The 27,871-nt window shown below is 41.8% G+C and overlaps 1 protein-coding gene across 1 annotated transcript in view; it reads right to left on the minus strand.

Annotated features, from left to right (window-relative positions):
* LOC112542736 (mesothelin) overlaps positions 1-9,877 on the minus strand; it is a 28,469-nt gene extending 18,592 nt beyond the window's left edge. Inside the window, exon 1 of the mRNA XM_088151749.1 lies at positions 9,866-9,877. Within this exon, the coding sequence (XP_088007875.1) occupies positions 9,866-9,877 (12 nt within the window). The remainder of the gene's footprint in view (positions 1-9,865) is intronic.
* Positions 9,878-27,871: the final 17,994 nt, after the last annotated feature.

The following is a 27,871-nucleotide window of genomic DNA, read 5'->3' on the forward strand; positions in this document are numbered from 1 at the left end:
GCATTGAACTCAGTTCAGCTACATAAATTCTAGGTATTAAATATGCTGAAAATACTGTAAGTAGGTTGGTACATTGCTCATGGTAGGAATTCCTTAGTGCACAATCCAGATTTTGGAAAAAAATTCTAGCAAGAAGCTATAACATCTCCAAAGCTTCATTTGTTGGATGAGAGAACCAGATCTGCCCACAAGCCAGAGAGCCTGTGTTTGATTTGCTTCTGGCAGTTTGAATAATCTGGGGAAAGCAGCCCGACACCAGGTGCCAAGGGGGCATGGAACCTGGCTACTGTGCCAGTTGACTGGGCAGCTGATTAACCTCTGGGATGAAGTTCCCTGCAAGCATTTCCTTGTAACGATGTGGGAGAGATTAAACTGCCTTTCAGTCTTGAACACACATTTAATAATTTCACATTTTCTCTATTAAAACTTCCTCTTCAGGCCCTATGGAATTGAACATTTTATGCATCAATTCAACTCGCAGGCAATTTATTTTTTTCTGTTCTCCTTCTAGGAGTTCTCAGTCTTCTGAAAACTTCAAATGTATATGTACTGATCGTTCGTAAATAAACAACAAGAAATTACTTAGAAGAACAGCCACGCAGCTGATACCTTGGCCAGAATAAAATTACAAGCAACCACAACTTGCAAAGCAGTAGTAGTTTCAGAAACGGTGGCTCTGTCTTTTGCTTCTCTTCGAGAAATCTCGATTCTATGTGCAAAAGCATCCAGATTTTAATTAATATCGGGAGTGCCGGTTTGCTATTTAAACCCTCTGCTCCCAGGTTAAAAAGAGAGACAGGGGCTCTCGATAGGCTGGACCTGAACTGAGAGCTGAGACCTGCTGACTCCCAAACCACGAAGCCAAATGTTCTGCCTAGCAAAAGGCGTCCCCTCCATTCCCAGAACACCCTGAAAAGAAGCAAAGAACGAATCTTTCAAGCCCAGGACATACCTCTGCCTCCTCCTGAAGCGTTTCACTGACAGAAACAAAATCTGGGCAATCCACTTTTCACGAAGGAAACCAGGGTGTGATCTCTTTGCCTCTCATCATTTCACTTGAAAAGGTAGGACACACGTCAAGAGCCAGCCACGCCCAACGGCTTGTGGAATGTGAATAGATTTGGCAATCGGATGGGACCGTTTAGGTACATGTCCTCAATCACCCTGTGCCCCAGGAAACTGAGGTGCACCAGGAAAGACCACCAGTCAGAGAAGGGAAAAAGTGGCAGAGCCCAGGCTGTGCCTTTAGCATGGTGGGGGACTCTAGCTATTTGTGACTTGGGTGAGCAAGCTACTGTGGCTTGTTTAACAAACCACGATGGAAGCAAAGCATGGCTTAGCTCACTACGTCAACTCAGCCATAGTCAGCTTCCTCCATGGAGTCATCCTGGGGATCCAACCCAATTTCTTCCAGATCCCTTGCCAGAATAAGCTGATTGTGCCTTGAGGAATATGAGCCACTATATTCTGAGAAGAGATTTGGGGGTATCCAGCTGGAATCTCTGGACCACCCACAAACTCTCTGACAAAAGCTATGAGACACAGGGGTATCTTTGGCACGGCCGAAGAAAACCATATCCTTTTCCAAGGCAGAATGTAGAGGGCAGGGGCACCCCTGGGGAGGTTAAGGGGAAAAAAGAGGATGGCAGAGCTTTGATCACACAGTCAATACTTTTTTTGACCCCCTGCAGGCATCTTGGCAGACAGTTTAGAGGCAACAGAATCTGCACGATGCATTTTTAGCAATGGATTGAACTTCTTGTCACACAACTTGTCCTAAAATGGCAGAGGAAAAAGAAGTGTGAAAGGAGTCCCGGGATCTAATCCCACAAGCCATTTATTCAAGTAGGAAATCTTAGATGAAGTAGTTGGCTATAACCATTTTTAGCCCCTCTTATTTTTATTGATGACTGGTGGTTTATTGCAGCTTGCATGAATGGCATCAACATATTTAATATTTCCATAAAATATTTGGAGAATGTCAAGGATGCAATACATACTAATGTGCAAATATAACATTTCCCTTTCCTGCAGCAAAATGTAACTGTTTGGTCCTTCACCTCACAAAGAACTCTGTGGGCTTCATTTCATCTTTCATTATAATTCCCAGAGCATTATTTGTTAATGAATATTAAATAACAGCAGAACAGCCGAACACAGGAAATATATGGAGATGGTTTTCTTGAAGTCCTAGTATGATAGAAATAGACTTTGTGCTACTGTGGAAAAGCTAACTTATACATCAAAAGCATTAGCGTAGGGAGTTTATTTTATGTAGATTGGAATTACTTTAGCTCCTTGAAAAGTCCAGCTGTAAGATATCTACTCTCAGAAGCTTGAGGAAAAATGAGATATAATGAAAAATTATACCCTTGGAAGCACGCCACACTCACAAAAAGGGGGTAAGGCTCTGATCGCATGGTCACAACCACCATCTTGACTTTTGTGACCCCGCTTCTGCCCCTGTGTGGGGTGCAGAAAGTTTGATTCCCAGAACATTCCAAAACTTGTTCATACTGTGAAAACAGGGCAGGCCTCTAAGCTATTGTTCTGAGATGACTTGTTGACACAATTAATCACCCATCCCTGCCCTTTTGTATTGTGGCATTCATCCTCTGTGGCACATGCTGCCATTTGTGAGAGAAGTGTTTTTGGTACTTCTCATGACTCACCAATGGCTCATAAATCACCCTCAGTGCATTCTTAACGGCTACTCTCCCCAGTCTTGAGCAACATACATAGGACTTTCCATGCTTGCACCTGGCAATCTCTTTTCTGCCCTGTCTCCGTGGTGTTGCCTTCATCTCATCCCTGACCAATAGCTAGGATAGTCAGCCTTAGCTTCTCCAAAGTGAGTGGCATTTTCCCCTGCAGCCAACAGTGACTTGCAGTACTTTCAAGGTGTGCCAAGTCTGACACTGTGTGAACAGGTGACCATATGGAGTGGGGTCAGCCTGGCATTTCTTGCCCACTTTAGGGCCTTCTCCTCTGGTCCTTGGCACTCCCATTCCAGGGACACTGTCTTGGGCACCAGAAAGCTGCCAGTTTCCAACTGAGCTTTCCTGCTGTGCCCATCACCTCCCCAAGTCCATAGATCCAACTCTTTGGGCAACTTTAATGATTCCATGGTGGGTAGACTTCAGAACAAGTCCATGCAGTAGGGATCATTAGCACTGTGTGATCAGATGATAGAGATTTATCTGGTGCTCAATCCAACTCCTGCAGATCAACACATGGCTAAATTTGCTGTCAAAACAAGGGGTATGGGTTTGGGCAAATGGCAAAACCTGTAGGACTAGCCCTCTGTTCAAACCATCTGCTACTTGGTGGTGAAGACAACCGAGCCAGAGAGTTTATCCAAGGGTTTTGCTTAGCATTGCCCTGCATACCCTATATCAGGCCACCACCACCTGGTATCAAGTCAGTACAGAGGTTCTGGAGGCTGGAGAGGGATCGTCTGTGGGGCAGCAAATTTCATACTGGTTACTTTTCAGCTGGCTGAAGTGGTGGGAGAACACCTTGCCTGAACCATGGGGAAAGACCTCAGTCTGCACAAAAGGACATAAAGAAAAGGAAGGGAAGGAAGGACAGAGAGGGAGGGAGGGAGGGAGGGAAGAAGCAAGGAAGCAAGGAAGCAAGGAGGAGGGAGGGAAGAAAGGAGGGAAGGAGGGAAGGAAAAGGGAGGAAGGAAGGAAGGAAAAGGGAGGGAGGGAGGGAGGGAGGAAGGGAAGGAGGGAAGGAGGGAAGGAAAAGGGAGGGAGGGAGGAAGGGAGGAGGGAAGGAGGGAAGGAAAAGGGAGGAAGGATGGGAGGGAGGGAGGAAAAGGGAGGGAGGGAGGAAGGAGGGAAGGAGGGAAGGAGGGAAGGAGGGAAGGAGGGAAGGAAGGGGATCTTTCTAAGTATGAATCCTTTCATGTGGTAACAACAGATATGCTGAACATATTTTCCTACTCATTTGCCAGGTGATTAAGTATTCTTTAAAATATGCACTGATTTTTCTTTTCCTTTAAAATATGCCCTGGTTTTAAAATATGCCCTGATTTAAAATATAGAATATGCACTGATTTTACTTAAATGAGGGTGGGGAGTGGCTCCTTTATACAGCTGCAGCAGCATCCTGGATTGCACCACCAACATTCAGCAGCAAAATAGCAGTTTTCACAGGACTGAACCCAAATTAATCTTGTCTTTTTTCTTCCCATTCCCATTCCCATCCCCATTCCCTGCCCCCTTTCCCTTTTTCCTTTATGCTGTTTTTCAGAGTTGTAAACCTACAGGCAGGGGCTGTTAAGGACCTTATGAAGGTTGCTCAGCATGTATACTTTACCTGATGGGCCAGGTTAAATTGCTTAAAATAAATAGCTAAATGGTAAGGAAGCCTTTGAGAAATAGATCTCCGAGTGCAAGCAAGGGCAGAAGGAAAAAAGATTAGGTGGGTAGCTTCTGGCCAGAGAGGACAGCCCAGGAAACGCTGTTCATTCACTGTTGCCAAAAGGTGTGACTGAGCGATCTTCCACCCATCACCGCATCTCTGAAGGACAGAATTGTTTCAGAGGCTTTGTTGCCTTTGTCAAGTAATATCCAAGGGTGTGTTTATTACCTCTTACAACCGCATTACAACACAGGGGAACTGGTTCAAACATGCATCTCAGAAGATGCTATTCAACTTTCTGCTTTCCTTTGTTCTCAATCCCATTTGGTGGCCACATTATATTGCTTCACCCCTTTAAATAGGGAAGACCCCAGATGATCCTGATTTTGCTACCACTGTGGATCCCTTCCCCAAAATTGCACTGCTAAAATTGTGCGGAAAGATGCCAAATTTCTGTAGACTTGTGAAAAAGCAAAAAAAAAAAAAAAATTGGATACAAATACATATAATGATACAAAGAATATTAAATCTTAACATTCAGATGAAACCAGAACTTTTTTTATTGGGACTTATGGATAGCCAATTAGAAAGGACCCATGGATGACTGGTTTTATATATTGTAACTGCAGTGAAACTGCTATCTGCGTAAAAATACTGAAATACCCCCAATGGGGAGTGGATTGTGAAGATGATGGAATTTGCAGAAATGGCAAAATGGACCTGTGTGATCAGGGATAAGACACCAAGTACTTTTATTAAAGACTGGAAACCTCTTGTGGATTTGCTGAAAATGGAAAAAAGCGAATTGGTGATTTATGGATTTGTGGATTAAAAAGGGTTGAATATGGGAAGAGGTGAATTATGATGCAACTTTAATGAGGGAGGAGAGAGGATAAGTTTGTTTGTAACTACTGTAAAGAACATCGGAAGTGGCTTCTTTATTGATAGGCACAATGTCGTGTGTGTGTTTAGGAAGTGAGTTTTTGAGCAAGAAATTGCATTTTTCTACTTTGGGAACAGGCGTTAAAATCAAAGCTCTCCGCTCACTAGTAGCTTTAAAGCTGGGATAAAGTAGCTATCAAAAGCCTGTCAAGCAAGACTTTCTGAAGAACGTGTAGCAGTTGCTCAGAGATAAGGGAACAGAGAAGGCTTTGATTTCATACGTTGTATTTTAAAGTTTATTTCCTTTTCAGAACCACTGCCTTTGATATACCCACCAATGATGGAACTAAGAATTTTACATGCAGAGCAAATCTTTAGCAACCTATTGCTTTTCCTGAAGGTTAGCAGCGTTACCCACTCAGGCCAGGGTTGGTGATTTTGAATCTTCCTTCTGGACATTCCAAATTGGCAGAAATTGAGAGAACTGTAGGCCACTTTTAAACTCCTTTTGGGGGAATGGAAACTGGCAGAATTCTGAGGTTTCTAGTCTCTTGACAATCTTCACTGCCCTTCTCTGAATATGTTTCAGTTCGCCTGACTCCTTAAAATGGTTTCCTTCAAGCCAACACAATCCTCACATTTAAAAATGGGCCAAGACATTGTGAAACATTTTTTTCACCACTGTCAATCCAACACAGATGGGAATTCATGATGGAAAGAAGTGTGTTTGTTCAATTACATTCCTATTTTTGTCTGAAAAATGTTGAACAAGATGCAATTTTACAACATGGGGGGTGGCTGCATTCTCTTATTGTGACCAAGCTGATGGAGTTGGATTTCTGCTTCTTCCAAACAAAGACGAGAATGACACGATCTGATTGAGCTTAATGAAGCTCTGTATTTTATGGGGCTGCCTCACACAGCAAAATATCTTCCATCATGAGCAAACAAGCTTCCTGGACAGAGTTGTCTATGTGACTGAAGCCCCCCACCCCAACTTTTGTTATGTGTTGCTTGTGCTGATCTCTTGGTTACAGCCACCATCTTGACTTTTTGGACCCCCGTTTCTTGGGACGTCTAGGAGTTAATGATTGTCACTGGGAAGGTAGAAGGAGTAAATACTGGATTGAACAAGCAGCCTTACAGTCTTAGTCCCCTTGAGACACTTTGAAGAATACCTCCCACACCCCTCTTGTAGCTTTTATTATAAGTATCTCCTGAAATTAAATGAAATTTCACACCTTCTCCCATAATTAAAAATGTGGACTTCGTTTGGAGTCAGCATTTTATTTGCTGAAATAGAGTATGTGGTTTTCTCAAATTCGGATGGTTGCATTCTTTTGGGTGCTGTTCTAAACTCAGGCGATTCTTGCTGAGAAGTTCTAGCGGGGTTGAACAACCTATTGATAGGCACTTAACTTTTTTTTTTAGAAGGGGAGAGGCACAATAGGAAGGGCAATAATGTAAAGATGGGTAGGCTTGTTGGCTTCCAGTATTTAACACTTAAATAAGCATGATGATATAGCTCCAGATTTGGAAGACTGAATCCTCCTTCATTAATTGGTAATTGCATTTTCTGTAAACATATTCTTGGAAGAACCCTATCAAAATTTTCTAAACAAAGAATTTATTTTCTGAAAATATTTGCAACTGCTGAACTCTTTTACTGGTGTAGTCAGTGAGAGGGACAACAAAAATGTCATAAAAACTCCAAATAAAAAATATCTCAACTATCTTGCAGCAGTAACCAGTCTTGGAACCAGCCATCCCCTTAGTACTTCACAGTCTTCCTACGTATCTGTAGGGAGGGAGATATCTTGACTTGGAGGAGCAGAGGGAAGCTGTTCCACAGTGAGGGAGCCATGACAGGGAAGACCTGCCTCTTGCCCTTTGCCATCCTGATGTTTTGGGGGCGGTATTCACAGCATGTCCTCTTGGCCCTTTTGTGATTAGCAGATTCTACTTGGAGTACAGTCTTGAATAAAACTAGGAATCAAACCATAAAGGAGTTTGTAGAAGATAACCAGCACCTTAAATTAGACCTGGAAACAGACCGGGAGCCATGATTGGTGTTATTCTGCAATAATGGCTTTTGTGGTGCTCAAGCTGCAACAGGGTTCATAATTGGTTGTTTTAGATTCAGAGAAAATGACTATACAAGCAGAGCAAGTGCTAGAAAGATTAGCTAAGTGTTTGAAAATTAAGCCTTGCTGAATAAGTCCAATATAGAATAAAGAATCTTACACCCCTTTTGTTGGTCAAGAACCCCAGATACAACAGTGGACATACCTCTGGAGCCACCATATGAGTAGCACTTTCCTGGGACTTCAGTTTCTGATGACTTCATTCTTTGAAGGCAATTTAGAGGTTTCTGTACCCTTATTCTAATTAATCATGCTTCTTGATAACCTACTTGTTAATTACCCAGATATACTCACCAAGCTAGCAGTATCACCAAAGCAAGATATGAGAACATTCTTGTCCTCTTTTCTCCAGGTAGTCAGTTAGCCAAGAACATCTGAAACTTAAAATAAATTATCTGAAAGACCACCCAATGAGCACCTTGATCAGAAAGAGTGCTCCTGAAAACTTAAGCGGAAAAGGAAATTTAGGTCTAGAGTCAAAGTTCATGAATATAGAAGAGAAAAGGGGTGTGTACACATCAGTAAGCCTCCTGACCTTGTCTTCTACAGTGCCCCTACAGCGTTCATCTCTTAACAGGAAGGCAGTTGTATTTTTCATGAGTTGTAACTTCCAAGTCTTCTACGAGGGAGACTCACTAAGAGCCAATTACACTTCAAACATGAAGTGACAAGGCATGAAACACTGTTGTCAGAAAAACTGGAATTGGGGTACCAACCAAAGTGGCAAAGGGTCGCCTGGCAACAACACTCACCTGCTCATCCAGCATGAGCCACAAGTCTAGTGAACCCCCAGATTGCATACCTGCTCCTTTAGGGCAACCTCACCTAGAACAATATATGGAACCAGAGAGCTTCTGAACAAACAACAGCTCTGTTTTTTTGGATTTCAAAGTTAGCCTGTTTCTCCAATCCAGCCTCACAGCTTCCAAATACCAGGCCAGGACTTCTATCACATCTCCTGCTTGGCCTGGAGTGGGAGAGACAGCACCTGGGAATTATACATATATTGGTGGAAACTCACCATGGACAGATGACTTCCCCTAGTGGTTTCAGGTAAATGTAAAAGAGAATGGGGAGTGTGCCAAGCCTGAGTCACTCCACAATGGAGTGGCCAAGGACTTGACCTCAACTTCAACCCTCACCAACTGGAATTGCGCACTCAGAGCCAGCTACTCTGTTCTGCCCCACCTCACATCACTGCTGCTTTCATGGCATGGGAAGGAAATCATACCAAGTTCGTTTCCGAGCCGGGAATAAATGCACAGGCAGTTGCTTGAAACAGAGATAAACATTTATTTCTGAGATCGTAGCGCACAGAATCCAATCTCGGAGGTGGCCACGAGCAAGAATCCCCAAAGAGCCCTGTATATAGGGGCCTGGAAGAGCCCCTTGCCTGATATCCTACAGCAGTGGTGTGCTGTGAGGGCCCCTGGGGCTCCTCCCCTCAGGGGTCCACAAAATCAAAATTATTTGCCAGCCTCTGGGAGAAATTGTCAAAAAATAATACAATACTAAAATCCCATCGAAAAGGCACAAATAATTTCAAGGGGTAGGGGCACACAGCAAACGTTAGAGAGCAAATGGCTAACGAGTTGCTGCCTCAACCACAGAGTGATCGACTGCTGACATCACACACACCCCCTCCTGTTTCGCCACCTGGTTTTAAGGACACCATTGTAGGGGTGCTTGGGGTGCACATCCGCATTTTTCAGAAAGTAACTGTTCCTACTGCCTCTTTTGTGCTGTCGCTGCGACGAGCTATCTTCAGTTATACTTGCAATCTTTATAACCTTGTTACCATCCAGGAAATCATTATTTTGAAATCCCCAAATTGTGTTCACATAAAAATACAATGAGAAGGACGTATACTTTGTCATCGTATTCTGCAATAATAGTTTAGTGATTTTTTGGAAAACATTTCTAAATATTTAAATGTTATATTACAAATATTTTAGAATTCATTTCTATGTGTTTTATGCTAAAAGAAAATTGATTTAAAATGTTTTTCTTTATAGATTTAAGGATGGATCACTGGCTTAAAAAAGGCGGACAAGAGGGCTTACTTTCTCAAACTAAAGTTACACCACATACGTCTAAAGATGCTAAAAAAATGGAAATCAACATATCACAGACTTTTTGGAGTCATAAAAAGGAGGAATTGGAGGCACGCCCATGGGATCACCACTCTCGGGACTCATAGCAGAGATTGTAATGCAACACCTAGAAACTACAGCACTTCCATCCATACAACCCAGAGTATGGATCCAGTATGTAGATGACACCTTTGTTAAAATAAAAAAAAGGAACAACTGGAGAAGACACATGAAACTATCAACAACATCTTCAAAGGAATAAAATCCACCAGAGAGGAAGAAAACAACAACACGCCACCCTTCCTGGATATCCTCATCAGCAGAGGAAACAGCAAATTGGAAACTCAAGTCTATCAGAAAACAACCCACACTTACCAAGTGCTCCATGGTCGAAGCAACAACCCCACCTCCCACAAGAGGAGCCGTGCAAGAACATTATTCAAACGAGCGCAAACGCACTGCAGCAACCCAGAACAGCAGAAAAAGGAAACAGACCACCTATACAACACCTTCCAACAAAATGGATATCCATGCAACTTTATCAAAAAGTGCCTGACTACAACACAACAACCTACTACAACACAACCAACACAAGCTATGAAAAGGATCACACTGCCATACATCAGAAACATCTCAGAAACAACCAACAGGCTATTACAACCACATGGCATCTCTGTAGCACACAAACCAACTAAAGCCCTCCAGAACATCTTAAGTAAACCAAAAGACCCAGGAGCCCAAGAAGAAAAAGCAGGAGTCATCTACAATATACAGTGTAAGGACTGCAACAACCATTATGTAGGACAGACAGGCAGAAGGCTGGCAGAGCGCGTCCATGAACACCAACTAGCAGTCAGAAGACACGAAGAAAATGCCTTAATCTCATAACATATGGACAGACTCAACCATAGTTTTAACTGGGAAACTCTCAGCATTTTAGACCAAGCCAAATCCAAATATGCAAGAGAATTCCTGGAAGCCTGGTATTCAGACAAGGCAGCTGTCAACAGGCACATAGAGATAAACAACATCTACACACTATTCAAAGGAGACAACAGAAAGGAAAACAAAAGACCAGAACATCTCCTCACCAGCAATCATCACCCAGATAAGCAGAGATTGACACCAAGATTATCACCAGACATACAATCAAGCAGGAAAAAATACCCTAATCAAGGAACTACCGGGGGGGGGGGGGAATCCCCCCCCCCCCCAACACGGGCAGGGCAAGCCACTGTATATAAACAGAGAGCAAACCCCACTCCATTCTAGCACTGAAGATGTTACCTAGCTGGGTAATGAAACATTTGCAAGAAAACAGCCAAGCTCAGAGAACCCCAAGGTCTCCACAGTTCAGCCCTGAGCTACACATATTCTTTTCTATAGGAGGAATTGGGCAAAACTGTTAATAACAAACTAAAATACGATGAAACATATCTTTCCCTTGGCTTTATAGACATTACAAGTAATATCTTATTGTGTCTTATGCAACAGAACATTTTCAAATTATGGTGCCAGTTAAGTTGCAGCATCATTTTGAGATAAAGAAAAAGGAATTGAATATGTTAAATGTAGATGTGATGAGTTCTTGAAAAGCCAAAAAATGTTCTCAGGCTTTCATACTAGAACTCAAAAACTCACTGAAACGTCTTACAGGGTAAGTTATCACTTTGCTTTACTTGGAGAAGTGCATTAGGTGAGAGACTAATAAAGCCTTGTACAGTTGGCATTGCTAAATGGCTGCTAGATGAAAAGTTAGTGAAAGAAATTACAGGAGTGCCACTTTCAAACAATACAGTAACTCGTTGAGTTAAAGATTTGGCTGAAAACAAAGTCTGAGTTAATATCTCTTCCCAATGCAAGACTTTTCTGATGAAATTGGTGATGATATTGATGAATGTGATTTTTTGATATTGTATGATGAAATGTATAACATTTGGAAGATTTACAAAACTCAGTGAACCAATATTTGCCAGATAATCAAAGCATGACATTACAAAATCATGCATGGGTAAAAGATCCATTTAGTGCAAGACAGATCGCTAGATTTAAATGCAACAGAATACAAAAAGTTCACTGATATGATTTCAGATTCCACATTAGAACTAACCTTTGAGAAATTACCACTTATCAAGTTTTGGTGTAGTATCAAAGAAGAATATCCACAATTATCTATCAAAATACTTCTCCCTTTTCCAAGTACATATCTGTGTGAAGCCAGATTTTCTTCATATACTTCAACTAAAACAACATATCGCAGTAGATTAAATGCAGAACCCAGATAAGAGAATCCCACTTTGTATTAAGCCAGATATTGATCATATTTGCAAAAATTTAAAACAATGTCAGCCTTCTCATTAATTTTTTATTTATTAAGAAATACTCTATGTTTTTAATGAAAAATACTTTACTTATGTTAATATCTAATGGGTTTAATATTATTTTTACATGATTCAATAAATATATATTCTATGAATGCAACCATTTTGATTTTTAATATGGTAACTGTTGACAAATATAACCTATACAAACAAAAGCTCTGTTGGGGTCTTCCATAACTTTTAAAAGTGGGAGGGGTCCTGAGAGCAAAAGGTTTAAGAAACACTGTCCTAAAATATCTCTTCCCAAGTTACTTTAGTGAAATTCAGTATATCAGTCATATAATGCTAGAGATGGAAGGAAGCTCTGAGGCCATGGAGTTTATTTCCCTGTTCAGTGCAAGTATCCAAACATATTCCCTTATGGATTGATTCCACTATTGACCTGCTACTACTCTCTGGAAGTTTTCCCCAATATTGAATTGAAATCTGCCTTTCTGTAATCTGGGACAATAGAAATGCAGGTATGTGACATTCTTTCAGATACCTGAAATACGCAACTATATTCTATCTCAGTTGCATCACCTGGGTGGAGAACCAGCAACCAGGAGCCAAATATAGCCTACAAAGATCTGAGGGGTGCAAGTGAGGTTTCACAGTGGTTCTCTTCCTTCCTGGGGAAGTTTTCAGTCATAGTAGTGGGGAGGGGGGAGGAGAGAGAGGTTGTGCCCCAGCGGCTTCTGTATTGGGGCACTCAAAGTTCTTGATTCCCTTATTCAACATCTGCATGAAACCCTTAGAAGTAATCTAAGAGGTCAGATATCATCACCCAGTTGTATGTGTCAATCGTGGGGCAAACAGGAGATGTAGCACCTGGAGGATGTGAGGGTCCCAATGTGGAAGAACAGGCTCAGGATTAATCCCCGCAAGAGGGAGTGGTTGTGGACACAGAAACCTTCAGATTCCAGATATGTTCGTTCTTTGAATTCTGGATGGGGGTTGCACTTCCTCATGCAGAACTGGTCTATTGCTGGGGAGTCTTCCTGGACTCTCAGCTCCTGCTTGAAGAGCAGGTGGCAGCTGTGGCCACCTTTTTGAGCGGCTGTGACCAGGCTTTTGTACAGTTATATCTGATGTACTATTTATGACTCCTTTTAGAACAGGAGACTTTACTAAGAGTCACTTATGTTTGGATTACAGCAATGTACCCTACCCAGGGCTGCTTCTAAAGATCACCCAGAAGCTTCAGCTAGTCCAGAATGCAGCCACTGGAGTACTGAGGAGAGCAACCAAGTTCTCTCATCTAATATCTTTCCTTGGAGACCTGCCCTGATTATCAGTTCGCTTCTGGGTGCAGTTCAGGATGCCGGTTGTCACATTCAGAGCCCTGTATAGCTCAGGATCAGGATATCTGTGGAAGAAGCACCTTCTCCCTGTAGTTTCTGTCTGTTCCGTCTGTTCTCGGCCTTCTCAGTGACAGCCCTGCTTCTCTGGAACCGTCTACTAAGATCAAAGTAGTTCCTACCCTGCTGGTTTTAGAAAATCCATTAAAACGTGGCTTTTTAAGACAGCCTCAAGAGTGGAACTGCTTTTAGCAGTGAGCTCCCCTGTCCTATATTCTTAGTTGCATGAGCGTTCCTTAGTGCTGACGTTTTTGTAATTATAATGGCATAATTATAATGGCAATTTGTTACAGTATGTTGTCTGTTCTGCCTTTTTCAGAAACTTTCTTAACTGTAAAAGAGGAATGTAAGCTGCTCAGAGCCTTTTGGACTGGGGAGCCATAGAAGCCCCAGTAAATAAACAAATACGCTGTAGATGATGATGATGATGATGAACTGGAGAAAATCACAAAATATAAAGACCTGAAAATAGAAGTAGAATGACTGTGGCAAAAGAAAGCAAAGATAGTAATAGGTGCCCTGGGTGCAATCCCAAAACATCTTGAACACCGTCAGCATTGACAAAATCACCACCCATCAATTTCAAAAGGCAGCTTTACTTGGAACAGCTTATATCCTGCAACGGTACCTTTCACACCATCAAACAACAACATCTGCCTATCCCAGGTCCTTGGGAAGGACTCGATAGGAGGATAAAAATGCCAAATCCAGTCTAAACATCTGGCTGACTGTACAGCCAACAACAATGCAGCCCATAGGAACATGATGTACTTCTAAGTCTGTCACCAGGGAAGAGAAACGGAAGCAAACACCAAAAATCAGTGACGCATTTTCCTGACATTTCAAGTATTTTGTTGCATATGTGTTACTGATAACATTAAGATAACTTTCAGTATTTTCCCACAAAAGCTAAGAAAAAAGAAGGGGGGGGGAGAGAAACCATCCAGAAAATGGGTGGTGCCCTTGCACTAAAATATATTAAAGGACAAATATGCCCCTTGACCAGTGAAAATGGCTCAACTGCCAAGCCCTAACATCCCTGGGCAGTCAGCCATTCCCAAACCACAGCCTCCAGATATGTTGGATGATGGCCAGGTCCTTGTGGCATTGGGATCAAGATAGACAGAGAATACCCAGCCTTTGTTTGGAAGAACATATCCCTTTAGACCTTTAGAGCCATATTCCTATTCCTTTAGATTCTTTAAACCACGGATGGTTTAACTTTATAGGGCAAATTGGAATAATGTTGAGCACCATTGCTTCTTGTGGAAAAACTATACAAATGTCAAGTTTAGCCTTGAATACTAATCTTGACATTTGTATATGACATTTCCAAGGGAAAGACATGAAGCTGGCTTCATGTTGATTTGGGCCAGAGCCTGTCTGCAGAGGCTGGCCAGAGTCATCCTGCATCTGAAGCAAAAACAGGCCATTCTTAGCTGCATGGCCCAAGCATGGAGTGGGTCTAGTTCTCCACAACCCCAAGGGCTTCCATATTCAGTGGTACATGTGGCTGTTGTTTAGTAAACTCAGTGGGAGGTTCTGTGCTTTCTCCCAATGAATTTTTGATGGGAGAAGGCTGGAGGACGAGCGGGTGACAGCAAGCCTCTTGTATTAATCTCAAAACACTGTTTTGCATGGTGTTTTGTAAGTGTGGTCCCATTAGGTAGATCAGACCAGGAAATCAACTCCACAGGAAGGTTAAAACTACTTTCATTGAGAATGGCTATAATTACAGAATCTTGCACGTCTGACTGTGCTGCAGCTCCTCCTCCTTCTGATGCCCATGTGAATTTGGGAGGCATCTGCCTGATATACTTCCAAATGTTATGTTGTTTCTCAGGGCTTAAAAAAAATGTTTCAGCCCCTTTTGTCTAGGTAGTGGTTCCTGCACATCTCCAGCAAGGCCATCTTCCTTACTCTCTACACCAAGGGCCTTTCCCCATGGCTGAAATGGTGGCCTCCACCCATCCTTGAGTTGACAGAAAATTCTAATGGCATAAAAGTTGATGTTCCCTGACTTTACTCCAAGGAAATGGGTGGGAAGCCTAAAAGATGTTTTATCCCGATGGTGTTGGAATAAGAGGGAAAACTTTGGCCTTTCTTCACTGCTCTCCACCCAACGCCAACAGATTTTAGACTGATGCTGTTGGAAAAAGGGGGAAATGCTACTTGAGCAGCAGCACAGCTAGGAGAATCTGCCTCACTCTTGGGCTGTAGGTGAGATGAAGCCCATGTCAGGGGGATATGGCAGGGCACTTTCACCTTTGGTGAAAGTGGGGAAAGACTTTACAGAAGTTACACTTTGACCAAATTCTTCAATAAGAAGGGAATTTCTCTAAAATGGAGCAAATGCCTTTGGACAACCTTCCAAATCTAGGTCCCTTCGGGCACGGTGGACTTCAATTCCCATCATACCCAGCCCAGGAAAACTCATGGCAGTTAAAATGCTGTTATATGCCTTTGAAACAGAAATATCCAGTTCTACGAGGTCAAATGTCAGTGGTGCTTTTCTTTTTCAACTCTTTGCTGGTCATTTGTGTTTTTTTTTGTTTTGGATCGACTTGGATTATTTTATGGTCTCCTGTCACGAAGGTCCCTTGCTGTATGGAAGAAAAGCAACTGCTGGACAGCAAAAGGTTCTGCGAATGTTTCTCGAAATAGGAGCTTTGCCCCAGGCCAGAAAAGAACCCTAGAAAAGAGAGAGAACAAACTTCTCAGAGAGAGGGAGGAGGAGGGAAGTGCCTTGCAGGCAAGTGAAACAATGGCCGTGCCAAAGTGTCCCTCACCGCTGCTTTTGTTATTTTACCTTATGCCCAGGATTTATTTTATTTTACCTTATTTCACCTTGTGGACAGGATGCCAGAGAACGTCTTTCTAATTTCTCTTGGAGAGGTCTGAGCCACCTGGACAAAGGGGTCATGAGTTTGCCCCAGACCTCAGATTTGGTCCTTGGCCTTTCTCCAGTTACCAAACTCTGGGAGAGACGCTGCCCCTGAGATTTAGAGGGAGGGATCGGTGGGGGAGAGCAAATGCCAGCTTAGAAGACTCACAAAATGTTTGCCGCAGGGAATCCACATTCACGAATCATCCCTTGACCAAAAAGAAAACTGGCGAGGTTGCTCTTTGCTGAGGATATACAGTGGTTTGGACCCACAGCAGAAATCGTGCTTTCAAGGAGGTCTGGGTGGGTGCAGAGGCCACCCCTGTTGGCACCTCATTCAAGAAACTGTATCTTTTCCTGCACCCCACAATTCCTGGAAAATATACATATAAGTCAGTGTTGTCCAAACCTGGCCACTTTAAGATGAGTGGACTTCAACTCCCAGAATTCCCCAGCCAGCATTCTGGGAGTTGAAGTCCACTCATCTTAAAGTGGCCAAGTTTGGACAACCCTGATATAAGTGAAGGAGGCACCAACTGCACACCCACACCCTTTCCAAATACCTTATTGCACCCCACTGACGTTTCGGCTCAAACGCGCCCTACCTCTTCTAGATCTTAAATTCAATATGACTGCCATTAAAATGCACTTTCTCGTTGCATAGCAGTTATCAATTTAGTTCAAGTGGGTTTTTATTTGAAGACTTTCTTTTTACCTAGTATTCTTATATTACATATTAAAATGTATTTATTTTCTGTGGATGTTGTGATATTTCTATCTGGATGATGATCAAAGACCATGATAAGATGCTAGTTGATTGACCTCAGGTGTGTGTTTTCCTAGGGTTGTGCAGCTGGAACCTTTTTGGGTTTGGAACTGAAGAGCTGCGTATCCAGGGCATTCGAGGGGTGGGGGGTGTTGTGTGCCAAAAAAGGCAATATAGTGTCAATGACCATGCAATCAAAGCCATCCTCTGGACCTCTCAGGGCACATCCCTCTTCTTCTAACCCCTCCACCATGCAGGATGATTTCTCCCCCCCCCCTCCCATTTTCTCTACATCTGAAAGATGGGCAGCATATAAATTTATTATTGTTGGTCACACAGTCCGTTTAGACTGGATTTGGCATTTTTATCCACCTACTGAGTCCTTCCCAAGGAGCTGGGATAGGCAGATGTTGTTTGATGGTGTTAAAGGTTAAAGGTTAAATGGTGTTATTGTTGCAGGATGGAAGCTGTTCCAAGTAAAGGTGACTTTTGCAATGGACTGATGGTGATTTTGTCAATCCTGATGATGTTCAAGGGGTGCTCCAGATGTTTTGGGATTGCACCCAAGGCGCCTATAACTATTGGTACTGTCTTTGCTTTCTTTGGCCACAGTCGTTCTACTTCTATTTGCAGGTCTTTGTATTTTGTGATTTTCTCCAGTTTTTCTCTTCTCTTCTGGTGTCTCCAGGTATTGCAATGTCCACCATCCAGACGTTTTTGTCTTTCTTATTATTATTAATGCCTGTACAGCCCAGAGGCAGCCCAGAGATATTCTGGTAAATAAAGAGGAGGCAACAGGCTCATGTTTTGCTTTGAGCAGGCCAGCTTCTTGCTGACTTGCTTTAATTAAAAGGAAAAAAGTGTGGCAAGGAGCCTGGCTGTGCCAAGCCAGTTGTTGGTGGGCATCCAGAGGGTCCACTATACCCTCGCTTGATTTACAGAGTTATTTTACATGTAAGAGAGCTCAGTCCAGATCAAGGTCACAAATACAATTAGGGGTAGTATTTTCTTTTTATTCTCATTTATCAAGTCATTGTCTGGCCTTGGGAAAATGTTGGCTTCTGTCATCCACAGCAGCCCCTCTAGATGTCAGTTATACCACCCCACACAGATGATTCGTGCCACGCTTGGAATAATTTAAGAAGCCATCAAAGCTCTTTCTGGGTGTGGCTCAACTCCCCACCTCTGCAGGATTTAGTGCCTCTTTATTAAATGATTGACAGGGAAGGATGCACCGTTGAACGTGTATTGAATTTATGCAGATGTTCCAATGACATACCAAAAAGGTTTCCTCGCCTTGACCTCAAGAGGTATGACCCTGGACGTCTCCAGAATAGCTCAAGAAGGTAGGTTAGGAAACTGCTGCATGAATATGTCTGCATGGTACTAACAGGAAGGAGAGCAGAAGCGTTTACTCCATGTGATCCTGCTCTCAATAGACATGCGATAGTAGCTGATTGACAAGCCCTGGGTCTGATGTTTACTGGAGCAAAGTACAGTAATACCTCGGTTCATGAACGCTTCTGTTCATGAACAATTCGGTTCACGAACAGCAGCATTTGCAAAATTTTGCTTCCGTTCGCGAACTCTGCATCGGATGACGAACACGACCCACGGCCATCTTCCCTGCTCTGGCACGTGGTCGTGGCTTCCTCTAGGTGAGATCGTGGTCGCAGACAGACACTTGCTGTGAAGCTTTTTGGTGTCGCCTCAAGCAAGGTTAGTGTTCGCTCTCTTCATGCTGTACTGTACTGTACTTTGTTTCATATTTTTGTGGTTAAAAAAAAATACATATGGTTCAGAATGGATTAACCGTATTTACATTGAACCTTATGGGGAAATTTGATTCGGTTCATGACCAATTCGGCTCGCGACCAGAACCGTGGAACGAATTAAGTTCGTGAACCGAGGTACCACTGGGCTGAACAGAGATGGCAACAAAGGGGAGGCTGCTCATTCTGGTGGAATGGGACCAAGGCAGCTCTACTGATGCGGCATTTTGAAGGACCCTTTTGTAGGTTTGACGTAGAAGGGCAACAAGCATGGATCGGCAGAGTGCCGTGCCTTTCTTTACTGAGCTGCTTCCATGATCTCTGTGGATCATGGATGTCTATGAACCACCTGGCTGGCTAAATGCCTCCTGAGGCTAGCTGGGCCTATGGGCCCCAGAATCCATGGGGCCGGCTGCCTCGCCCTGTCCTCTTCCAGGAAGCCACCCCAGCCAGTGACCCTGCTTAGCAGCTGGCTTCAACTCTCTGCCTCCAGCCTCTTCAGCAGGTCACTTCTTTTTTTAGCTGTTATTAATTTTATTGAAAATTTTAAAAACAATATTAAAAGACAGTGCAAACTAAACACAGAAAGAAAAGAAGAACAAGGAAAGAGAGAATAAAGTGCAATAAAAAAAAAGAAGAAAGAGGAAGAAATAAGAAAAGGAGAAAAGAAATCATTAAAGAAGTGACTTCCGATCTTCATCACAAGTAGAAACACAGTAATTCTTCACCTCCTATAAGGCTACATGCAAGCACCTCTTCTTCCCTTAAGCCATCCCTTATTGATACACAAATCCATAAATCATTAACATTTCAGTCCTGGCGTCAGCAAAAAGTCCATAAAAGATTCCCAAGCTTTATAGAAATAAGTCTTGTTTTAACCTTGGTCAAAGCAAACCAACTTTGTAGTCTTTCCTTTTGCTTCTAACAGTCTTGGTCTTTAATTCATTCAGATGTTGTCATAGGATTTGACCTCCTGTATTGCCAAGTGTCAAGCAGTGGCCAGGTGCCAGGCAACTGGTTCTTTTAGGATCCAGAGATAATAAACACAGCAGTAAGTAAGGAGATTTTAAGCTTTATTATTAACTTTAGCAGGCAGATTAAATAGAAACACAAAAACAGCATACCAAGCAAGATGATAACAAATCTCCCTTCAGCTATCAGAGCCCCAGTGGAATGACAGCGGAGAGACCCCCAAGACGGCCAGTTCACACAGCACCCAACTTCAGGTCTGTGTCGAAGTTCCCAGCTCAAAGGGAACCTATCAAACCTGGTACCATGGATCTCATGATCCTGTTTCCATGGTACTGAGGTTGTAGGACCTGACCTGGCTAGATGATACACCTATTCCTGAAATGTAAACCAGGAGCCTGGGAGCTGTACAGATAACCTTGAGGTCCTTCTACAACTGTGTGAAGATTCCTCCCTTCTCTTTATTTCCCAAGCAAGAGTGAGAAATAAGCCAGCTAAACATTATTATGACTTGGTATGAACTCTAAGCTTCTAAAATCGTCGTAGTATGAAGGCGAAATTTAAAGATGTCACTATCTCCTCAAAATACAATGGTCTTCCTCAATGTCACTACATCTCTCTTCAAATTTTCTTTTTCCCATCTCAAACACTTCTCTGAGGCTTTAACAAACTTCTTTTGCAAATCCAGTAAGGAGTCATTATCCAGGTCATTCTCTTGGCTTATAGTTTGTATTTCCACTTAGCTGTCATCTCTGTTTTATAATCCACTTTTTTTTTTTATTTTCCAGTATTTCAACCATTTCTTTATATTCGAATATTTCTGTATCAGGTGAGGTTTGTTTCAGCCCTTTATCCTATAGATCTTCTAAAATATTCTTTTTCACATCTGTCATTTCTTCTTTAATATCTTTTGGAAATACAGTGGTACCTCTAGTTACGAACGCCCCTCCTTACGAATTTTTCGAGATACGACCAGCTCCGCCCCAAAAATTTACCTCTACTTGTGAACTCCGCCTCTACTTACGAACCGGATCCACGGCCATTTTCCCTGCTGCCACGCGGTCGCGGCTTCCTGTGGGCAAGATCACGGTAGCAAGAAGACGTTCGGTGAGGCTTGTGGTGTGTTTTGTGGCGTTTGGAAGGTGTTTGGTGTGCTTGTCAGCATGGCTCCGAAGAAAATGCAGAGCAGGCTGGCAACTGACTTTAGACGGGTTTTTCCCCAGAACTGAGCCTGCAGCTAAGAGGCAAAGAAGAGAGGAAACCCCTGAAGGAGATCTCCCCGGAGGCGGAGCTGGCGTCGCGGCGGTACGGTGTGCGATCTGGAGCTCCCAAGATCGCAGCTGATATCTCCGATGCTGGACGGTCCCGAAGGACCTAAGCCGTCCCGTAGAGACGGCGACTAGATAGGGCACGTCCTGTTGATCCCAGGGATATCGCAAAATCTCTGGTTGATCCGGGAGAAGCCCTGAAACCAGCGACGGAGTGGCAGCCATTGAGACTGCAAAAGCCGGGACAGCTCCAAACGGAAGAAGAAAGTGTGCCAACCGGGTGAGATGGACCTTTATTATTCAATTTTGCTTAGAGAACACCCTAAGTAATCCAAAGTGAACTTTTAAAAGTGAAGAAAAGTGGGACTAAGCGGCGAGATTAAGCCTTTGGGAAAATTCTTTTTAGTTATTTAACTTTCCCTTTTTATGGACTTGAATCTGGCAGAGTGTGGTTTATTTCATTTTTAAACTCAACTGGACTGGCTTTTCTGTTTGATACTCAATAATTTCTGATTTCAAGCATTAGGACTAAGATTTTTTTTTAGTGTTTTAAGAAGCATATTTCTTTTTCTCTTCTTTTCCCTTTTTTTTTTCTCTCCTTTCTCCCTGGCTATAAACTGAGAAAAGAGAGAGAATCAAAAAGGATTAATCAATTGATAAATGAAGAAGGACAGATCTGCTTTGGTAATGAGGACAAGAAAAAAATTATACAAGATTACTATGGAAAATTGTACTATCAAGAGAATGTACAAGAAGAAGAAGTAAGACAACATTTACAGAAAGCGAAATTACCTCAGATACCTAAAGACATTGAAATAATGTTAGAGGGGAATATAACTATGATGGAACTAACAGAAGCTCTAAAAAAGCAGAATGTCGGGAAAGCCCCGGGTCCAGATGGGCTGCCAGTGGAATTTTACAAAACCTTCCAGGACATATTGAGCCTTCAACTATTGGAAGTTATGAATGAAGTTATGACAAAGAAGAGGATACCCCAAACATGGACTGAAGCATATATTACACTTATACCAAAGGAGGACACTGACCCACAACAGGTTAAAAATTATAGACCTATATCTCTACTAAATTCAGATTATAAAATTTTTGCTTCAATATTGGCAGAAAGACTAAAAAGATATTTAAATAATTTTATCCATGCCGATCAAAACGGATTTTTGCCAAAGAGACAAATTAAAGATAACATGAGAGTAATTCTGGACACACTGGAATACTATGAGGCACACCCTGAAAAGCAAATGGCCCTGATATTTTTAGACGCACAAAAAGCCTTTGACAATGTGAATTGGCGATTTATGCTACTGCAACTGGAACAAATGGGCTTTGGTAGAAAATTTACCCAAGCCATTGAAACAATATATCATAAACAGACTGCAAAAATCATGATAAATGGAGATTTAACAGAACAGATAGACATAACAAAAGGGACGAGACAAGGTTGTCCACTATCGCCCTTGTTGTTTGTCTTAACACTAGAAGTGTTGAACAGGAATATAAGAGAAGAGAAAGAAATAAAAGGAATGAAGATTAAAAGGAAGAGTACAAATTGCAAGCTTTTGCAGATGACCTAGTATTTATACTAGAGGACCCACTGGAAACAGCACCTAAATTAGTTGAAAAGATAGAAGAATATGGAAAAGTAGCAGGACTAAAAATAAATAAAGACAAAACAAAGATATTAACAAAGAATATGCTAGCAAGGCAAAAGAAAGAATTGGAAGAAGTCTTGGAAATACAGGTCACAAACAGGGTTAAATACCTAGGGATATACATTACACCAAGATGTAGTACATTGAAGGAGGATAATTATCTTAAACTTAAACGACAGATTGTAATAGATCTGACAAAATGGGAGAATTTACAATTATCAATGACTGGGAGAATATCCACTATTAAGATGAATATATTGCCTAGGATGTTATATTTATTCCAGACAATTCCAATTCGTTTAGGGAAAGAGTTTTTTGATGATTTAAATAAAATTGTATTGAAATATATCTGGCAGGGCAAAAAAGCAAGAATAAAGCTTAAATTACTACAAGATGCAAGAGTAAGAGGTGGGTTTGCCTTGCCTAACTGGGAATTATACTATCAGGCGACAAATCTGATGTGGGTAAAGGACTGGATAACTTTAAGAAATAATAGACTATTGACTTTAGAGGGACATGACCTGTTGTTGGGCTGGCATGCTTTCTTATGGTATAAGGGAACGAAAACACAGGGCTACTTTAGAAGGCACTATATTCGAGAGGCATTGTTTTTAAACTGGGAGAAGATAAGAAGACAATATTATTTAAAAGTTCCACGATGGATATCCACTATTGAAGCCTTTTCTTATCCAATAACATATAAAAAGGAACAAACAGTTAGATATACTGAGATATTGAATGAAAAGGGTGAACTTAAAACTATGCAAGCGTTAGAAGAACAAGGTATAAAAATGAACTGGTTTTCATATTTGCAAATACAATCTAGATTTGATAAAGATTTTAAAACAGAAGGTATCTATGATGAGCTGACTGTTTTAGATAAAATTTTGATGGGCACTGATGAAAAGGTGATTAAAAAACTTTATGGACATTTACTAGAATTTAAGATGGAGGAAGAACAGGTTAAAGATACAATGATTGCATGGGGGAAAAATTTTGGATATGGAATTGATTTAGAGAAGTGGCAAAAACTATGGTCTCAAAACTATAAAATGACAATGTCAACTGCATATAAAGAAAACTTGTATAAGATGTTTTACAGGTGGCATTTACCTCCAGCAAGGATTGCGAGAATGTACAAGAACAAGTCTGATAAATGTTGGAAGTGTCATCAGAAGCCCGGTACATATTACCATATGTGGTGGACATGTCCAGAAGCTAAAAGATATTGGATTAAAATCCACACATGGTTGGAAAAAATGACAAAACAACATATAGACTTTAAACCAGAGACATTTCTATTAGGAATTATACCTGAAACATATAGTAAAGAACTGAAATATTTGATTGTAAATGTTTTGACAGCGGCTAGAATTGTATTTGCTAAAAACTGGAAAAATGAAAAAGTACCTATGCAGGAGGAAGTTATTAAGAAAATTATGGAATGTGCAGAGATGAGTAAATTAACATTTGAAATTAGAGAGCAAGAAGATAAACAATTCTATATGATATGGGATCTGTTTTATCAATGGTTGGATGAAAAGATATAGTAATGTAATAGATCAGCAAATTATATAATAGAAACTTGACAAACTGATATAAATTACTATATATATATATATATATATAAATATATATATATAATCAATGGATAAAAATGATATAAATTTTATTATGAAAGCTGGTGTTATAGACTAGTAACAAATGAATAATAATTGATAATTGATAAATATATAAATATATGTTAGATAGATGACATGAGATTCTATATAAATGATGAGTGAAGACTATGAAAGGATGGCACAAATGATTGGTAACTGGCTGACACACGGTTTAAAATGGAAGATGGTTTTTTTTAATGTTTTTTATGTTATTGTTTGTATGTGTTTGTTGTAAAAAAATAAATAAATAAATAAATAAAAAAAAAAAGGAGATCTCCCCGATGTCCCTTTGGAGGGGGACTCTCCCTCCAAACAATAACTGCCTCCCCACCCCATTCTCCCTCTTCATACTGTGCTGTACTGTACTTTTGTTCATGTTTTTGAGGTTTAAAAATAAAATGCATATGTTTCAGAACTGTTTAGCCATATTTACATTGAACCTTATGGGGAAATTTGCCTCGTCGTGCGACCAAATTCGGAGGGCGGAACGGATTAACCGTATTTACATTGAACCTTATGGGAAACTTTACCTCGACTTGAGACCAACTCGAGTTGCGACCAGAGTCACGGAACGGATTAAGTTCGTAACTAGAGGTACCACTGTAGTCTATCCCTAGAAGCAGACGTCATTGCTGATATTATAACTGCTATTTTCTGACCTCATTCTTCAAAGATCTCCTGAAGTATTTCACACATCATACCATTTTCTGTCATTTTGTCCCAGTGCTGACCAAAAATGAAAAGCAAGGTTTTCTCTTTTTTCCTTTTCTGCCTAGAATCTTTAGTCCCCTTTAGAGTCGATTTCTGAAATCATAAAATCTCAAGTTTCTGTTATGACTTAAGATAGACAAAACTATCTAGTTCCCACAAAGGTGCTCTTTATTCATATAATTATTTCCAAAACCTTATAGCAAAACTCCTAATCCAAATTTGTCTGGTCCCTTAATTTGTTTATAACTTTCTTGAGTTAAAGTCTCATCTTCCTTTTTGCTGTTTATTTCAAATTCTTTAAAGCTCATATTTAATTTTTCTTTTATTCTGGAATGATGGTAAACTCACCAGGTGGCTTTGCAAACTTATCTTTTAAAGATCTCTAATAGCCTTAAGGTAGTTAAATAAGTAATTTCGGAAAGTGATTAGAAAGTGAGGTTAACAAACTGAGTGTCCTTAAAAAGGCTTGAGAGCTTGATGGCTTCCCTTTGCCTCCTGGTGCTCAAACCTGTGAGAAATTGCTGTCCTGTGGTCTCCTTACAAGGAGAAGATGGCCAAACAATCTCCTATCCTCTCCTTTTCCAGAGAGGTTCTGTAGGACCGGCCTACCTGTCCTTCGGTTGTGGCCACGATGTCTCTGCTCGTTCGGAGACATGTTAGCTCACCATTCCTCGCTGGGAGTCCACTGTTGCAAGGAACTTCAAAACATGTCTCTCCCCAGGGCCCTCTCAATAGGCTGCCTGCTCCCCACGCGGGGTCTTTTCAGCAGACCCCAGCAGCTGCCCCACTTCTGGCCTCCCACACCGAGTCCTTTAATGAGCCTCTTCAAAGGTGGCTGCTACTGCACTGAGTCTTTTCCTGGCCCTGATGCTCCCTGACCTCTCTTGCTGCAGCTGCTGTAGCTTCAGAGTCTGGCTGCTCAGAAAAAAACCCAGCTCCTTATCAAGTTTCTTTCACTTTATCCTTTCACGCTCTTCAGGAAAAAAATCTCTGCAAGCTCTTGCCTTTTCTGCTGGGCTCCAAATTCCTGCTTTTTATCTTTGCCAGAGCTCTCAAAGAAGGCAGGCAAAGATATTTAGAAGCGATACAGAAAGGCAAGACGTTGCATGGCATCCCCTTCCAAGCCATCCTTCTTCCCCAGGCCCAGAGTCCCTTTGTTTCAGCGCAGAATCTGAAATGCGGCGTCCGCTGTTTGAAAAGCAATTCGATCTCTATTATTCAAAATATTTTCTATTACTCAAAAGCCAGGAGAGAATCTAAAACGCTTAACAAATGTCCCAGTCTTTCTGCATTCTTAGTCACATCTATGCCAGGTTGATTCCAATAAGCAGAGTGGTATAAATTATGGTCTGCATTTTAATCCCTACTGCCACCTTAGAAGAGAATGCAACTAAGCATGATTAGTCGCTGACTGAAAAGAGATTTGAATCTAGGCTCCCCTGCTCCTTAGGCAGCACTCAAAGGCTTGCCCAGCATGCAAGTCTAAAAATGGGTCTGTGGCTTAGTATGTTTTGCAAACTCACAAAGGGTGGTTAATTTACGATGTTGTGTGCATTTCAGGTGACCTGCCTGCTGCTGTTATATTTTGTTTGGTATTATGGTTATAAGTTTCATTTATGGTATACGTAGACAATTACAGGAGCTTTCCCAACCTGCTGCCCTCCTGTTTTGCGTCTGGAAGGCTCAGATGTTGCAATGAGTGATAACAGAAGGGGAATGTATATTGCAAGTTGAAAATGGTTCTGAATAAATCATGAAAAGCAAAAGGCACTTACTGATTTTTATACCAGTTGAAGAATTCAGCTACTTGGGTACTCAAGTGTATGTTCATGGCAGAATTGCCCATTTACAGAGATAGTTGCATGTCCAATCATATATTCAATCAATCAATCAATCAATCAATCAATCAATCAAACTTTATTGCAGTCATCAACCAGCAAGGAAATTGGCATCCACTAATATAAACTTTGAAATAGCAATTTAAAAAATGCAAATACGATACAGGTACATACTGTATGCATATAGTTGTATATATATACACATATACCCGTATCTATATACAACTAAAACTCTCTGTCTATAACCTTCAACTGGGTGAAACGGTGCATCATAGGGCAAGTTTTTGAACCAAGGTACCTCAAATGGGCTAACTTACACAAGATACCCTGGACCCATGACTCCCATGGGATGAAATTTGGGAAATTTGTGGCTGCTTCAGCACTGCTGCGCTGCCACACCGCCATGGTCAGCCCAGGTCACATGTTCACCATGAGCCTATCCCTGGCCTCTTTCCTGCCTCCCTCTGTTCCCACGCCCAATCGGCTGGTGGCAAGGCCCAACAGGTGAGTGGCAATTGGCTGCTTTGGAAATGAGACAGAAATTGAAATCTCTTAATGGCTGTGCATGTTGAAGGAAGGATGAGGGAGTGACTCGGATGCCTGCTGGCGAGGTAGGGCTGGCTGGGGGCCGCTGGTGGTCGACAGGTGAGCTCTCTTCCTCTCTCGAGGGAGGGAGCCCTTGGGGACATGCTGGAATGGGGAGCCAGGACGCAGTTTTCCTCATGGTCCGTGGCTCCCTTTGTTCAACCTCCCCCCAGCAAAGTGGCAGGCAGTTCCGTGGGTCAGCTGAGGAGGAGGTGGCGGCGGCTTCACTGGGGCTGTCCTGAGAGTTGTGAAGGAATGGCAAATGGCACAATCCTATATTAGCTGTGGAAAGGAAGGGAGGGAGAGGAAGGAAGGAAGGAGGAGGAAGGAAGAAAGGAAAAGGGGAGGGAGGGAGGGAGGAAGGGAGGGAGAGGAAGGAAGGGAGGAAGGAAGGAAGGAAGGAAGGAAGAAAGGAAGGAAGGAAGGAAGGAAGGAAGGAAGGAAGGAAGGAAGGAAGGAAGGAAGGAAGGAAGGAAAAAAGGAAAAAGGGAAAAAGGGAAAAAGGGAAAAAGGGAAAAAAGGAAAAGGAGGGAGGGAGG

Source organism: Python bivittatus, unplaced genomic scaffold (genome assembly GCF_059951505.1).
Source record: "Python bivittatus isolate LINGU-HERP-01145 unplaced genomic scaffold, Pbiv_v1 ctg000030_np1212, whole genome shotgun sequence".
Lineage (NCBI taxonomy): Eukaryota > Metazoa > Chordata > Lepidosauria > Squamata > Pythonidae > Python > Python bivittatus.